Source organism: Pan paniscus, chromosome 8 (assembly GCF_029289425.2).
Source record: "Pan paniscus chromosome 8, NHGRI_mPanPan1-v2.0_pri, whole genome shotgun sequence".
Lineage (NCBI taxonomy): Eukaryota > Metazoa > Chordata > Mammalia > Primates > Hominidae > Pan > Pan paniscus.
In genome coordinates, this window is record NC_073257.2 from 45271424 (window position 1) to 45288545 (window position 17122).

The 17122-nt window shown below is 36.1% G+C and overlaps 1 protein-coding gene across 1 annotated transcript in view; it reads left to right on the forward strand.

Moving 5' to 3' along the window:
• CCDC7 (coiled-coil domain containing 7) overlaps positions 1 to 17122 on the forward strand; it is a 424140-nt gene that overhangs the window by 175291 nt on the left and 231727 nt on the right. The window contains exons 21-22 of the mRNA XM_055092614.2: positions 7636 to 7746; positions 8439 to 8540. Coding sequence (XP_054948589.1) covers positions 7636 to 7746; positions 8439 to 8540 — 213 coding nt within the window. The remainder of the gene's footprint in view (positions 1 to 7635; positions 7747 to 8438; positions 8541 to 17122) is intronic.

The window sequence follows — 17122 nt, forward strand, 5'->3', positions numbered from 1 at the left end:
ATGCTGTGCAGCTTTTACTTATGTTTTCTTCTAATAGCTTTATAGTTTCTGGTATTACCTTTAGATTTTAATGTGAGTTTAATTTTTGTAAATGGTGTGAGATAAGAGTCCAATTTAATTCTTTGCATGTGAGTATCCCATTTTCCTAACACTGTTCATTGAAGACTATCCTTTCCCCATTGTGTATTCTTAGCACCTTTGTTGAAAATCAATTGGCTATTAGGCTGGGTTCATATCTGCATTTTCTGGCCTGTTCCATTGGTTGGTGTGTCTGCTTTTTTTGGCAGTACCATGCTGTTTTAATTACTATAGTTTTGTAGTATAGTTTGAAATCAGGTAACGAGATGCCTACAGCATTGTTCTTTTTGTTCATGATTGCCTTGGCTATTCAGGTTTTTTTTTGTGGTTCCATATGAATTTAAAATTTTTCTATGTCTGTGAAAAGTGACATTGGAATTTTAATAGGATTGCGTTGACACTATAGATTGCTTTGGGTAGTGTGGACGTTTTTAAAAATCATGGGATATCTTTCCATTTATTTGTGTCTTCAATTTCTTTCATCAATTGTTTTATTGTTTTTAGTGTACAGGTCTTTTACCTCTTTGGTCAAACTTTATTCCTAATTTATTTTTTAAATAGCTATTGTAAATCAGATTGTTCTCTTCATTTCTGTTTTGGATAGTTCATTGTTAATGTGTAGAAACACTACTGATTTATGTGTGTTAATTTGTATTGTGCAACTTTATAGAATTCAACATTTTTTGGTGGAGTCATAAGGGTTTTTATGTATAATATTATATTGTTAGCAAACAACGATAATTTTATTTCTTTCTGGTCTATTTGTATGCCTTTTATTTCTTTCTCTAGCCTAATTTATTTGGTTGGGACTTCCAGTACTAATACTGAATAGAAGTGGTGAGAGTGGGCATTCTTGTCTTGTCCAGATCTTAGAGGAAAGGCTTTCAATTTTTAACTATTGATTATAATGTTACCTGAAGGCTTGTCATATATGGCCTTTATTGTGTTTACATACATTCCTTCTATATGTAATTTGGTGAGAGTTTTTTTTAAAATCATGAAATTATGTTGAATTTTGTCAAATGCCTCTTCTGCATCTATTGAGATGATCGTGTGCTTTTTGTCCTTTAGTCTGTTAATATGATATATCACATTTATTGATTTGTATGTATTGAACCTTTTATGCATCCCTAGGATAAATCTCACTTGACCTTGATAGGTGATACCGTTAATGTGTTGTTGAATTTGGTTTGATAGTATTTTGTTGAGTATCTTTGCATCTGTATTCATCAAGGATATTGGTCAGTAATTTTTTTTCTTGTAATGTCCTTATCTGGTTTTGGTATTAGGGTAGTAGTGGTCTAGTAAACCAAAATTGGAAGTATTCCCTCATTTTCAATTTTTTGGAACAGTTTAAGAAAGATTGGTATTAATTCTTTTTTAAATTCTTGGTAGAATTGAGCACAGAAACTCCAAGATCCAGGACTTTTCTTTCATGGTAGAGTTTTTCTTACTGACTTAATCTCGTTACTAATTATTGTTCTGTTCAGATTTTCTACTGTTCGGATTTTTTACTGATTTAATCTTGCTTGGTTGTATGTTTCTAGGAGTTTATTCATTTTTCTAGGTTATCCAATTATTGGCATGTAATTGTTTATAGTAGTCTATTTTGATTTTTTTGGTCTTTATGTTACATCAGTTGTAATACCTCCTCTTTTGATTTTATTTGAGTCTTTTTGAAATTTAGTCTACCTAAAGGTTTTTAAAACTTTACCATTTCAAAGAATCAAGTCTTAGTTTCATTGTTCTTTTGTATTGATTTTTAGTCTCTATTTCATTTATTTCTGCTCTAATCTTTATTATTTCCTTTTTCTGCTAACTTTGGCTTAGTTTGTTCTTCTTTTTCTAGTTCCCTGAGGAATAATGTTAAATTTTTATTTGAGATCTTTCATCTTTTTTGATACAGACATTTATTGATATAAACTTTTCTCTTAGAACTGCTTTTGTCATATTCCATATCCCCTAAGTTGTGGTATGTTGTATTTTCAGTTTCATTTGTCTCATTGTATGTTTTAATTTTCCTTTTAATTTCTTTATTAACACATTGGTTTCCAGGACCATGTTTCATTTCCATGTATTTGTGAATTTTCTAAAATTTATTCTGCTATTGATTGCTAGTTTCATATCATTGTGGTGAGTAAAGATATTTGATATGATTTCAATCTTCTTAAATTTGCAAAGGCTTTTTTGTGCCTTACGTGTGATCTTTTCCAGAGAATGGCTGCATGTGCTTGAGAAGAATGTGCATTCTAGTGCTGTTGGATGGAATATTCTGTATATATCTATTAGGTTCACTTGATCTAAAGTATAGTTCAAGTCCAGTGTTTCCTTATTAATGTTCCATCTGTATGATCTGTCCATTGTTGAAAGTGGAGTATTAAAGTTCTCCGCTATTATTGTATTACAGTTGTTTTTCCCTTCAGACATTTAATATTTGCTTTATGTTTTTAGGTTCTCCGGTATTTACAGCATTTATATTTACAAGTGTTACATTCTTTTGATGAATTGACCCCTTTATCATTATATAGTATGCTTCGTCCCTTTTTACAGTTTTTGACTGGAAGTTTATTTTTTTGATATAAGTATAGTGACCTCTGCTCTCTTTTGGTTTCCTGGGGAGGTAACTACTGAATATTGGCAAGTTTAAAAGTCACCTTTTTGTACTTGTGGTCTAGGAGACTCAGGAGTTCAGAGCTGTGTCAGCTCCCACAGATAGGTGATTTGAGAGTCAGTTTCTTGGGTGAAGGCTACAAAAGTCGGGCTCCTTGATGTGCATATAAACTACAAGAGAGAGAGTCCTCAGATTTGGATTTATTGCTAGAGGAACCCAGGGAAGAATGTGCGACGGTGCTCACTATTTTGTTCAAGCAAGCAGAAGTCTCACACCGTCCTAGCAGTGGGGGAGACTTTTGGTCTGGAGTTGTCTTTGAAGCAAGCCAGAGAAGAAGGTGCAGGGAGTAGGCACTTTTCCCTTTTTGGCTTGGAGAGGTCCCCTAGCCTCTCTCCAGTGAGAGATTTCAGGAATTTATCTGAGTAGAAATCCAGAGAAGGCACAGAGGGTGCCATCCCTTCCATTCTCACTGGCAGGGGACTCCAACCTCTTTTCACAGTGATATTGTAAGGCTGGAATTATTGCAGGAGCATCCTCAGGAAGAAAGCACTAGAGTGCCTAATCTGTTCAAAGAAACAGAAGTTTCAAACCCACCTTGTAGAGAGGGAGTCTTCTAGTTTGGAGTTATCACTGAAGCAAGCCAGGAAGAAAGGCACAGGGATTGCTGTGCTTCCTGTTTTTCTACTATGTAGACTCCCAGATATTGGCTTGTTAGAAGCCAGAACTGCAGGGAGCTGCTGGAAAAGCATGTGGCCAAGCCCTTTCTAGGAGAAATCTGAGCTATTCTCAGGGGTATTAGTGCTGGGAATGTTCACATGGTTCAAACTGCCCCTTTGTTTTTTTTGTCCCTGAGGGAAATCCTCTGATCCCCCATCCCTGCTGTTCCTCAAGCATGATTTAAGTGCCAAGCCCTATGGCATAGAGTGTAAAAGTTGGGTACCATATATACATATGGAAATATATATGGGTACCATATATATGTGTGTGTGTGTGTGTATGTGTATGTATATATGTATATATATGTATGTATGTATGTGTGTGTGTGTGTATATATATATGTATATATATGTATATATATATGTGTGTATATATATATATATATGTATATATATATATGAAACAAGCCCCTTACTTCTTGGGAAGAAGCTTGTAATAGGGGCTTCCTTCCTTAATATAAGGTGCTGTTCTCAATGTGAGGTTAGTGCAGGGAGTGGGGTTAGTGCAGGGAGTCCTTTTCCCATTGCTTATTTTTGTTAGATAGATAAAGCAAATATTAGAGCTAAAGAGACAGACAGACCCCGATACAATAATAGCTAGATTTCAGCACTCCACTTATAGCATTGAACAGATCTCCCAGACAAAAAATCAACAAAGGAACTTCGAACTTAATCTGCACTATAAATTGGCTTAGTAGATATTTAAAGAATATTTTATTTATTGATTGCAGAATAAACATATTTCTCAGCACATGGATCATTCTGATCTGTATAATATTCATTACTGGGTTGATCCAAAATAATTGTAAATTAAGATCAATTTTTATAATTTATATGCTGCATCAGTTAGAAAATATAGCCCCAAATTCTTTGAGTCTTCTTCCAGTCAGGAAATGGGGTCTACCCAACCTCTTGTGAGTTTAGCTGGCTTATATTCATTAATAGAATGGGTAGAAGTGATGCCATGCAGTGTCTGCCTGGCTCTTGGCACACAATCTCTGGAAGATTTATGTTAAGATATTTTCTTTGAGAATCCAGCTGCCATTCTATGAGAAGCTCAAGGCAAAGGAAGGCCCTATGTAGTTTCTCTGGTTAATAGCTTTAGCTGAGGCAGACATGTGAGTGAATGATGAAACCTCTAGATGATGGTGTCATTTGAAGCAAAAAAAATTTTAATTGTGAAGTTCAATTTATCTATATTTTCTTTTGTTAACTTGTGCTTTTGGTGTCATATCCAAGAAACCATTGCCTAAAGCAAAATCACAAAAATTTACTTCTCTATTTTTTTATAAAGGGTTTTATAGTTTTAACTCTTAATATTTAGGTCTGCAGTCCACTTTGAGTTGCCTGTAGTGTGAGATGAGAGTCCATGTTTATTCTTTTACATCTGTATATTCAGTTCCCAGCACTAGTTTTTGAAAATACTATTTTCTCCCCGCTGAATTTTCTTAGTGCTCTTGTAGAAAAAATTGCTTGGCCATAAATGTAAGGGTTTATTTCTGAACTCTCAATTCTATTCCATTTATGTATATGCTTTTGCTTATGCCAGTGCCACACTCTTGATTATTGAAATTTTGTACCAAGTTTTTAAATTGGGAGTGACAGGCCTCCAAATAGTTTTTTCTCATGTTTTGGTGGTTCTGGATGCCTTAAATTTACATATAAGTTTTAGTGTTGCCTTCTCAATTTCTACAAAAAAAAAAGCACTAATTGGTATTTCGATAGGAATTAAGTCAAATCTGTAAATCAGTTGGAATGTATTGTCCTTTTAACAATATTGTCTAACAATACATAACCACAGGTTGTCTTCTCATTTATCATATATTCTTCAATTACTTTCAATGATTCTTTGTATTTTTAGTATACAGGACTTTATACTTATTTTTTTTAAAGTCATTCTTTAACTGTTTTATTTTAATACTATTGTTAATTTTCAAACTGTTAATTGCTAGTATATAGAAATACAATTGAGTTTAGTATATTGATCTTATAATTTGAAATCTTTGCTAAATTGATTTCTTCTAATAGGTTTATTATTCCCTCTTTGGGATGTGTTTGTGTGTGTATAGGTGTTTCTTAAATTTCTTTATAAAACATTTGTAAGTTGAGAGTTTTACTTCTTCCTTTTCAATCCAGATACATTTTATTTCTTTTCTTTTTTTGGGGAGGGGGGGTCTAATTTCTCTGGCTAGAAACTCCATCGTAGTGTTAAACAGAAGTGATAAGACATCCTTATCTTGTTTTTACTTTAGTGGGAAAGCATTAACCATTAAGTATAATGCTAGCTATGAAATTCCCTTTCATTTTCAGTTTGTTGAGTGTTTTTCTAAAGAAAGGATTTGGAATTTGCTTTTTTTCGAACTATTGAGATGATTATAAAGGGAATCATTTATTAATATCATTTAGTATATCGATTGATTTTCAGTTATTAAACCAAGCCAGCATGAGATTGTTGATTTTTGCTCTTGTTTTCTTATTCTTTCTTTTATTTATATAAATAAATATATTCTTTCTGCTTACTTTAATGTCCTCTTCTTTTTCTAGCTTATAAGATAGAAGTTTTGTTGACTGAGGTCTCTTTTCTTTTTCAGTGTAAGTTTGCAGCTGTAAAATTCCTCTAAGCATCACTTTAGCTGCATCCCATAGTTTTCATGTGATGTGTTTTTGTTTTTCTTCACCTCAACCTATTTTCTAGTCTCCCTTATGATTTTTTCCTTGACCCATTGGTCATTTAGGAGTGTGTTGTTTAAATTCCACTTATTTGTGAATTCCTCAAATTTCCTCTTGTTATTGATTTCTAATGTCAGTTCATATAGATTGAAGAACAACTTTGGTGTGAGTTTAATACTATTAAATTTCTCAAGGCTTGATTTATGGCCTAACATATTGCATATCTTAGAGATTTCCAAGTATGTTTTAGAGCAACATGTATTTGTCTGTTGGGTTTTCTATGGGTATCTGTAGACTTCCAATGAGCTCTACTTAATTTATTGTATTCTTCAATTCTATTTTCTTCTTGATCTAATGCTTAGTTGTTCAGTCTATTATTTAAAGTGGGATGTTAAAGTCTCCACCTATGATTGTTGTAGTATCTATCTGTAATTGCTAATGATTGGGCATGAAAGATCACACATAGGATTTTAACCTGGAGCTGGGCTCCTCAATTTGCACATACACACAGGGCTCCTCAGTTTGCACATACACACAGGGCTCCTCAGTTTGCGCGCGTGCACACACACACACACATATTCATACACACATGTTCTTATGTACACAAACATGCATATACATACAAATAAATATATTTAGAAGTGAGGAATTCTCATGGACATCTTCAATTCCAGTTTATCCTCTCAGGTCTTATTCTTGCCTTCCTTCATTTTGTATGTATTTGTTTTCTTTTCCACAGTGTAAACCTGACTGAACATTAACAACACATGTACTCATTTGCTTTATCCCCTAATGCTCCTCAATTTGTTTTAGAATTGCTTAGCTCATAGCACTAGAAAAACAAATTTACTAAAATATTTTGTGACTTTATTTGCACCCCACTCTCTTGACCAAGACTGAGAATATTTGTCAAATTTTTATTCACAAGTTACTTGAATTAATGCTTTCTTTCCTCAGTAGGTTCACTTATTTCTTTGAGTTATAGTTTCCCTTTCTAATTCTATTGATTTAGCTTTGTGTGTGTGTGTGTGTGTGTGTGTGTGTGTGTGTGTGTGTATATATATATATATGTTTTGGAATTGTGCATTAACTTACTTCCCAAAGTGAAAAATATACAGAAGGTATACTTAGAGCAGTTTCATTCCTCCTGTATCTCTTCCCTTTGTATTTCTCCAGTAAAGGTAACCATGTATATTGTTTTCCGGTTTGTTTTTCTTGTATTACATTTCATGAAATTAATTTTCTGTCTATTTCAATATTTTTCTTCATCTCTCCTTCATTCTTATCTAAAAGGTAGCATTCTAGATATGCATTTTTTCTATTTTTGTTTATTTGCTTTCTGCCTACTTAACATTATGCTTGGAAATAATGAAACAGCAACATACACCTATTAAAACTTCTCACAATTTTCATGTGAGATCTATCTCAATGGTAATTTACTCATGACTTTATGAGAATGAGAGAAAATGCCGCTGTGTACATGTTTAAAATGTGAAATTTGGAGATTTCACAATAGAGCTCTTTCTCTATTTGGTAGACTAAATGAATCTTTTTATGTAGCTGACAGTGAAGTTCCAGATGAAAATCTTATGGTTGAAAATAAAGATTCAGTAACAAAAGTCCAAATAGAACAAATGAAACAAAGAACTTCTAGTATGGAAAGACATGAGGGTAAGTATAATAATTATAGATATCTTTACACTATTTTATTTTTATTTTTTGAGATGGAGTCTTGCCCTGTCACCCAGGCTGGAGTGCAGTGGCATGATCTTGGCTCACTGCAACCTCCACCTTCTGGGTTGAAGCGATTCTCCTGCCCCAGCCTCCCGAGTAGCTGGGATTACAGGTGCACGTCACCATGCCCGGCTAATTTTTGTATTCTTAGTAGAGACGGGGTTTCACCATGTTGGTCAGGCTGGTCTCGAACTCCTGACCTCGTGATCCACCCACCTTGGCCTCCCAAAGTGCTGGGATTACAGGTGTGAGCCACTGCGCTTGGCCCTTCACACTATTTTAAGTTAACTCATCAGAGGTCTTTTTTCTTTGCATCATGAATATTTGAACATATAATTTGTAGAAATTTTATACTTTGACCTAAATGTGAATACTGCAAAATAACTAGAGAACTAAAGTGAAAGCTTTAATACCTTTTGATTGGTATTTGCATAGTCAGTGACTACCATGTAACAAGATTGCCTCCACACATGAGAATTTTCTGCTTCGCATCCACGGTCTATTTTAACGAATACCTCACTGCTGTAACTTCCTAGTCCTATTCCCTTAATTTTACACAAATGAGAGGAAGTATTGCTGATTACTTGACATATACAGAAGTTTTATCATAGATCTGTTTTTCTCTTCAGAGACTCTTACAACCCCACAATTGCCTGAGGACATGGTTTTAGTTTCAGGAATCCAATCTGAAACTAAAAATCTTAAAGCTACCAGAAATGAGAGTTTTCATTGTAAGTAGTAAGTTTAAAATGTTATAAAATTATTTTCAATTATATTAAACAGCTTTTTTTATGGTTCATGAATATATCTATAACTTTTTTTTGTAATTATTTTGTATATACTTCTAGATCTATACTGGTGTCTCTACAATTACTGAATTAGATGTGTTAATTTTTCCACTATGTGAATTTCCTTGTTCCTTTTTATAATAATGTCAGGTTTTACTTTATATCTTATGACATTTTATTATTAATGTACATATAAATTTAAAATTAACAATCTTACTGGAAGAAATAAACTTTTGTCCTAATGAAGGGACCTACTTTATCATTTTTTTAGCTTTTGTTTGTTTGCCTTAAAAACTATCATGTCTCCCCATAATCCCAGCACTTTGGGAGGTAAAGGTGAGTGGATCTCTTGAAGCCAGGAATTCAAGACCAGCCTGGGCAATGAAGTGAGACCCTCATTGCCACAAAAACAAAACAAAACAAAACCTAAAACAAACAAAACTATCACATCTGCTATTAATGTAAATCTACCAACTTTCTTCTGATTGGTATTTGCATGATACATTTTATATTTCATCCTGGTAACTTAACATTCCTCTTTCTTTGTGTTTTTTTTTTTCTGTATCTCTTGCATGAAGCTCATAGTTGTATATTTTTCAAATTCAGTCTAATATTTTTATCTTTTAATTAGCTCTCCTAAACACATTTAGTCTTATTATTGATAATTCTATGTTTAAGTATACCATTTCTTTGTCCTTCCTATTTTATCTGCCTGGTAAGTTTCTTTTACTCTTCTTTATGCCCTATTACTTAATATCATTACATATTTTTTCCTTGGACTAATGATACCAAATATTTTAAACTTTATTCTAAAGACACCTCTGTGTATCTAAAAAGTAGCATAAAGCTTATACTTCAACTAGATGGTCTCTACTAATAGTTTATTACCACAAAGTGTGATTTGCTTATATCATGTGAAGTGAGACAGTATTATTGAGTCATTAGCATATATTGCAAGTATAGTACTTAACACCACAGATCTGGTTTTCATTTAGTTCTTTTTTTAATTTTTTATTATACTTTAAGTTTTAGGGTACCTGTGCACAACGTGCAGGTTTGTTACATATGTATACATGTGCCATGTTGGTGTGCTGCACCCATTAACTCCTCATTTAACATTAGGTATATTTCCTAATGCTATCCCTCCCCCTACCCCCACCCCACAACAGTCCCCGGTGTGTGATGTTCCCCTTCCTGTGTCCATGTGTTCTCACTGTTCAATTCCCACCTATGAGTGAGAACATGCAGTGTTTGGTTTTTTGTCCTTGCGATAGTTTGCTGAGAATGATGGTTTCCAGCTTCATCCATGTCCCTACAAAGGACATGAACTCATCCTTTTTTATGGCTGCATAGTATTCCATGATGTATATGTGCCACATTTTCTTAATCCAGTCTATCATTGCTGGACATTTGGGTTGGTTCCAAGTCTTTGCTATTGTGAATAGTGCCACAATAAACATACGTGTGCATGTGTCTTTATAGCAGCATGTTTTATAATCCTTTGCGTATATACCCAGTAATGGGATGGCTGGGTCAAATGGTATTTCTAGTTCCAGATCCCTGAAGAATCGCCACACAGACTTCCACAATGGTTGAACTAGTTTACAGTCCCACCAACAGTGTAAAAGCGTTCCTATTTCTCCACATCCTCTCCAGCACCTGTTGTTTTCTGACTTTTTAATGATCGCCATTCTAACTGGTGTGAGATGGTATCTCATTGTGGTTTTGATTTGCATTTCTCTGATGGCCAGTGATGATGAGCATTTTTTCATGTGTCTGTTGGCTGCATAAATGTCTTCTTTTGAGAAGTGTTTGTTCGTATCTTTCACCCACTTTTTGATGGGGTTGTTTGTTTTTTTCTTGTAAATTTGTTTGAGTTCATTGTAGATTCTGGATATTAGCCCTTTGTCAGATGAGTAGATTGCAAAAATTTTCTCCCATTCTGTAGGCTGCCTGTTCACTCTGATGGTAGTTTCTTTTGCTGTGCAGAAGCTCTTTAGTTTAATTAGATCCTATTTGTCAATTTTGGCTTTTGTTGCCATTGCTTTTGGTGTTTTAGACATGAAGTCCTTGCCCATGCCTATGTCCTGAATGGTATTGCCTAGGTTTTCTTCTAGGGTTTTTATGGTTTTAGGTCTAAAGTTTAAGTCTTTAATCCATCTTGAATTAATTTTTGTATAAGGTGTAAGGAAGGGATCCAGTTTCAGCTCTCTCCATATGCCTAGCCAGTTTTCCCAGCACCATTTATTAACTAGGGAATCCTTTCCTCATTTCTTGTTTTTGTCGGGTTTGTCAAAGATCAGATAGTTGTAGATATGCGGCATTATTTCTGAGGGCTCTATTCTGTTCCATTGGTCTATATCTCTGTTTTGGTACCAGTACCATGCTGTTTTGGTTACTGTAGCCTTGTAGTATAGTTTGAAGTCAGGTAGCGTGGTGCCTCCAGCTTTGTTCTTTTGGCTTAGAATTGACTTGGTGATGTGGGCTCTTTTTTGGTTCCATATGAAATTTAAAGTAGTCTTTTCCAATTCTGGGAAGAAAGTCATTGGTAGATTGATGGGGATGGCATTGAATCTCTAAATTACCTTGGGCAGTATGGCCATTTTCACGATATTGATTCTTCCTACCCATGAGCATGGAATGTTCTTCCATTTATTTGTATCCTCTTTTATTTCATCGAGCAGTGGTTTGTAGTTCTCCTTGAAGAGGTCCTTCACATCCCTTGTAAGTTGTATTCCTAGGTATTTTATTCTCTTTGAAGCAATTGTGAATGGGAATTCACTCATGATTTGGCTCTCTGTTTGTCTGTTATTGGTGTATAAGAATGCTTGTGATTTTTGCACATTGATTTTGTATCCTGAGACTTTGCTGAAGTTGCCTCTCAGCTTAAGGAGATTTTGGGCTGAGACGATGGGGTTTTCTAGATATACAATCATGTCATCTGCAAAGAGGGACAATTTGACTTCCTCTTTTCCTAATTCAATACCCTTTATATCCTTCTCCTGCCTGATTGCCCTGGCCAGAACTTCCAAAACTAAGTTGAATAGGAGTGGTGAGAGAGGACATCCCTGTCTTGTGCCAGTATTCAAAGGGAATGCTTCCAGTTTTTGCCCATTCAGTATGATATTGGCTGTGGGTTTGTCATAAATAGCTCTTATTATTTTGAGATACGTCCCATCGATACCTAATTTATTGAGAGTTTTTAGCATGAAGGTTGTTGAATTTTGTCAAAGGCCTCTTCTGCATCTATTGAGATAATCATGTGGTTTTTGTCTTTGGTTCTGTTTATATGCTGGATTACATTTATTGATTTGTGTATGTTGAGCCAGCCTTGTATCCCAGGGATGAAGCCAACTTGATCATGGTGGATACGTTTTCTGATGTGCTGCTGGATTCAGTTTGGCAGTATTTTATTGAGGATTTTTGCATCGATGTTCATCAAGGATATTGGTCTAAAATTCTCTTTTTTGTTGTGTCTCTGTCAGGCTTTGGTATCAGGATGATGCTGGCCTCATAAAATGAGTTAGGGTGGATTCCCTCTTTTTCTATTGATTGGAATAGTTTCAGAAGGAATAGTACCAGCTTCTCCCTTGTACCTCTGGTAGAATTCGGCTGTGAATCCATCTGGTCCTGGACTTTTTTTGGTTGGTAAGCTATTAATTACTGCCTCTATTTCAGAGCCTGTTATTGGTCTATTCAGAGATTCAACTTCTTCCTGGTTTACTTTTGGGAGGATGTTTGTTTTGAAGAATTTATCCATTTCTTCTAAATTTTTTAGTTTATTTGCATAGAGATGTGTATAGTATTCTCTGATGGTAGTTTGTATTTCTGTGGGATCAGTGGTGATGTCCTCTTTATCATTCTTTATTGCTTCTATTTCATTCTTCTCTCTTTTCTTCTTCATTAGTCTTGCTCTAGCGGTCTATCAATTTTGTTGATCTTTTCAAAAAACCACCTCTTGGATTCATTGATTTTTTTGAAGGGTTTTTTGGGTCTCTATTTCCTTCAGTTCTGCTCTGATCTTAGTTATTTCTTGCCTTCTGCTAGCTTTTCAATGTGTTTGCTGTTGCTTCTCTAGTTCTTTTAATTGTGATGTTAGGGTGTCCATTTTAGATCTTTCCTGCTTTCTCTTGTGGGCATTTAGTGCTATAAATTTCCCTCTACACACTGCTTTGAATGTGTCCCAGAGATTCTGGTATGTTGTGTCTTTGTTCTCGTTGGTTTCAAAGAACATCTTTATTTCTGCCTTCATTTCGTTATGTACCCAGTAGTCATGCAGGAGCAGGTTGTTCAGTTTCCATGTAGTAGAGCGGTTTTGAGTGAGTTTCTTAATCCTGAGTTCTAGTTTGACTGCACTGTGGTCTGAGAGACAGTTTGTTATAATTTCTGTTCTGTTTTTTTTTTTTTTTTGAGATGGAGTCTAGCTTTGTTGCCCAGGCTGGAGTGCAGTGGCGCGATCTCAGCTCACTACAAGCTCTGCCTCCTGGCTTCACGCTATTCTCCTGCCTCAGCCTCTCCGAGTAGCTGGGACTACAAGTGCCCACAAGCACTGCTGGCTAATTTTTGTTATTTTTAGTAGAGATGGGGTTTCACCATGGTCTCGATCTCCTGACCTCATGATCCGCCTGCCTCGGCCTCCCAAAGTGCTGGGTTACAAGCGTGAACCACCGCACCCGACCAATTTCTGTTCTTTTACATTTGCTGAGGAGTGCTTTACTTGCAACTATGTGGTCAATTTTGGAATAAGTGTGGTGTGGTGCTGAGAATAATGTATATTCTGTTGATTTGGGGTGGAGAGTTCTGTAGATGTCTATTAGGTCCACTTGGTGCAGAGCTGAGTTCAATTCCTGGATATCCTTGTTAACTTTCTGTCTTGTTGATCTGTCTAATGTTGACAGTGGGGTGTTAAAGTCTCCCATTATTATTTTGTGGGAGTCTAAGTCTCTTTCTAGGTCTCTAAGGACTCGCTTTATGAATCTGGGTGCTCCTGTATTGGGTGCATATATATTTAGGATAGTCAGCTCTTCTTGTTAAATTGATCCCTTTACCATTATGTAATGGCTTTCTTTGTCTCTTTTGATCTTTGTTGGTTTAAAGTCCTTTTTTTGTTTTGCATTTGCTTGGTAGATCTTCCTCCATCCCTTTATTTTGAGCCTATGTGTGTCTCTGCACATGAGATGGGTTTCCTGAATACAGCACACTGATGGGTCTTGACTCTTTATCCAATTTGCCAGTCTGTGTCTTTTAATTAGTGCATTTAGCCTATTTACATTTAAGGTTAATATTGTTATGTGTGAATTTGATCCTGTCATTATGATGTTAGCTGGTTATTTTGCTCGTTAGTTGATGCAGTTTCTTCCTAGCCTCTATGGTCTTTACAATTTGGCCTGTTTTTGCAGTGGCTGGTACTGGTTGTTCCTTTCCATGTTTAGTGCTTCCTTCAGGAGCTCTTTTAGGGCAGGCCTGATGGTGACAAAATCTCTCAGCATTTGCTTGTCCATAAAGGATTTTATTTCTCCTTCACTTATGAAGCTTAGTTTGGCTGGATATGAAATTCTGGGTGGAAAATTCTTTCCTTTAAGAATGTTGAATATTGGCCCCCACTCTCTTCTGGCTTGTAGAGTTTCTGCCGAGAGATCCGCTGTTAGTCTGATGGGCTTCCCTTTGTAGGTAACCTGACCTTTCTCTCTGGCTGCCCTTAACATTTTTCCTTCATTTGAACGTTGGTGAATCTGACAATTATGTGTCTTGGAGTTGCTGTTCTCAAAGAGCATCTTTGTGGCGTTCTCTGTATTTCCTGAATGTGAATGTTGGCCTGCCTTGCTAGATTGGGGAAGTTCTCCTGGATAATATCCTGAAGAGTGTTTTCCAACTTGGTTCTATTCTCCCTGTCACTTTCAGATACACCAATCAGATGTAGATTTGGTCTTTTCACATAGTCCCATATTTCTCCGAGGCTTTGTTCGTTTCTTTTTATTGTTTTTTCTCTAAACTTCTCTTCTCACTTCATTTCATTCATTTGATATTCCATCACTGATACCCTTTCTTCTAGTTGATCGAATCGGCTACTGAGGCTTGTGCATTCGTCACGTAGTTCTCGTGCCTTGGTTTTCAGCTCCATCAGGTCCTTTAAGGACTTCTCTGCATTGGTTATTCTAGTTAGCCATTCGTCTAATTTTTTTTCAAGGTTTTTAACTTCTTTGCAATGGGTTTGAACTTCCTCCTTTAGCTTGGAGTAGTTTGATCGTCTGAAGTCTTCTTCTCTCAACTCGTCAAAGTCATTCTCCACCAGCTTTGTTCCGTTGCTGGTGAGGAGCTGCGTTCCTTTGGAGGAGGAGTGGCAGTCTGACTTTTAGAGTTTCCAGTTTTTCTGTTCTGTTTTTTCCCCATCTTCGTGCTTTTATCTACCTTTGGTCTTTGATGATGGTGACGAACAGATGGGGTTTTGGTGTGGATGTCCTTTCCATTTGTTAGTTTTCCTTCTAACAGTCAGGACCCTCAGCTGCAGGTCTGTTGGAGTTTGCTGGAGGTCCACTCCAGACCCTGTTTGCCTGGGTATCAGCAGCGGAGGCTGCAGAACAGCAGGTATTGGTGAACAGCAAATGTTGCTTCCTGATCGTTTCTCTGGAAGTTTTGTCTCAGAGGAGTACTAGGTCATGTGAGGGGTCAGTCTGCCCCTACTGGGGGGTGCCTCCCAGTTAGGCTACTCAGGGGTCAGGGACCCACTTGAGGAGGCAGTCTGTCCATTCTCAGATCTCCAGTTGCATGCTGGGAGAACCACTACTCTCTTCAAAGCTGTCAGACAGGGACATTTAAGTCTGCAGAGGTTTCTGCTGCCTTTTGTTTGGCAATGCCCTGCCCCCAGAGGTGGAGTCTACAGAGGCAGGGAGACCTCCTTGAGCTGTGGTGGGCTCCACCCAGTTTGAGCTTCCCAGCCACTTTGTTTACCTACTCAAGCCTTGGCAATGGCGGGCACCCCTCCCCCAGCCTGACTGCCGCCTTGCAGTTTGATCTCAGACTGCTGTGTTGGCAATGAGCAAGGCTCCATGGGCGCAGGACCCTCCGAGCCATGCGCGGCATATAATCTCCTGGTGTGCTGTTTGCTAAGACCGTTGGAAGAGCGCAGTATTAGGGTGGGAGTGACCCAATTTTCCAGGTGCCACCTGTCACCCTTTCTTTGACTAGGAAAAGGAATTCCCTGACCCTTTGCACTTCCCGGGTGAGGTGATGCCTCACCCTGCTTTGGCTTAGGCTCAGTTCCCCGCACCCACTGTCCTGCACCCACTGTCTGACACTCCGCAGTGAGATGAACCCAGTACCTCAGTTGGAAATGCAGAAATCATCCGTCTTCTGCGTCGCTCACACTGGGAGCTGTAGACTGGAGTTGTTCCTGTTCGGCCATCTTGGCTCCAGCACCACATTTAGTTCTTAAAAAGATTTTCTTATTGTATCCTAGAGTATGGATGTAGAATTAGATGAAAATATTTTGCCTGACACTTAGAACTGTTAGAAGAAAAAGACTCAGCAGTAAATATAATGATGAATATTATTAAATTATTTTAAATTAAAGTTAACTTTGAATAAATTAAGCAGAATTTGGTTTATGGATGTGTATCACGTTAGGACTGTAGAAACATTCATTAAATTGTGCTATTTAAAGTAGTATTTATTTTTTGATTTCCTTTAATTATTTGTTAGTTCTGACATTTACTAAGAGAGGCATGTTGAATTCTCCTCCTATTATTTTGGATTTATCTATTTCTTCTTGTAGTTTTGTCTTCTTTTTAAATGCTGCTTATGTTATTGGTGCATATGTATAAAAATTCCATATTTCTGGCAAACTCAACTTTTTCATTTCATGAAAGGAACCATCTGAATCTCTGGTAAGGTCATTTGCCTTAAATCCTATTGTGTCTTACATTGACATACTATGGTGATTTTTGTTAGTGTATGCGTGGTGTATCTCTTTTCATCTACTTGTTTTCTGTCTTTCTGGATTTTTATAATTTACTGACATAGCTTGTAAATCACCTATAGTTAGATTTTTTTGTTTGCAAATCCAGTGTGACTGTCTTTTTTTATTCATAGAACATGTTTGAATGTTTTAATTTAAAATTATTATAATTATTAACACATTTGAATTTAAATATTTTGAGCTGCTGTTTGTTTCTTCTACCCAATCCATGTTTACTTCTAATTTATTTCTTTATGTTGGAATCTTTTTTTATTCATTCTGATTTTTAAATCAATTATTTCTGTTTTAAAATGTTTAAACTTTTTAAAAAAGATTAATACTCTTGGAAAAATAAAATTGACTTTCAACTTTTTAAGGGCATATAGTATATGAAGTAATAGAATGTTTCCATATCCTTGCAGTAGAAACACTTTCATGATTTTTACATGTAACTTCATAGTTTATTTTGAAAATTAATTGGTCTTTTTATCATTTAATTGAATTGTGGTCTTTTGCTTACATTTTTATAAAAAGGAATGGAAACTTTGATTTCTGGTATATATTTAAGAAT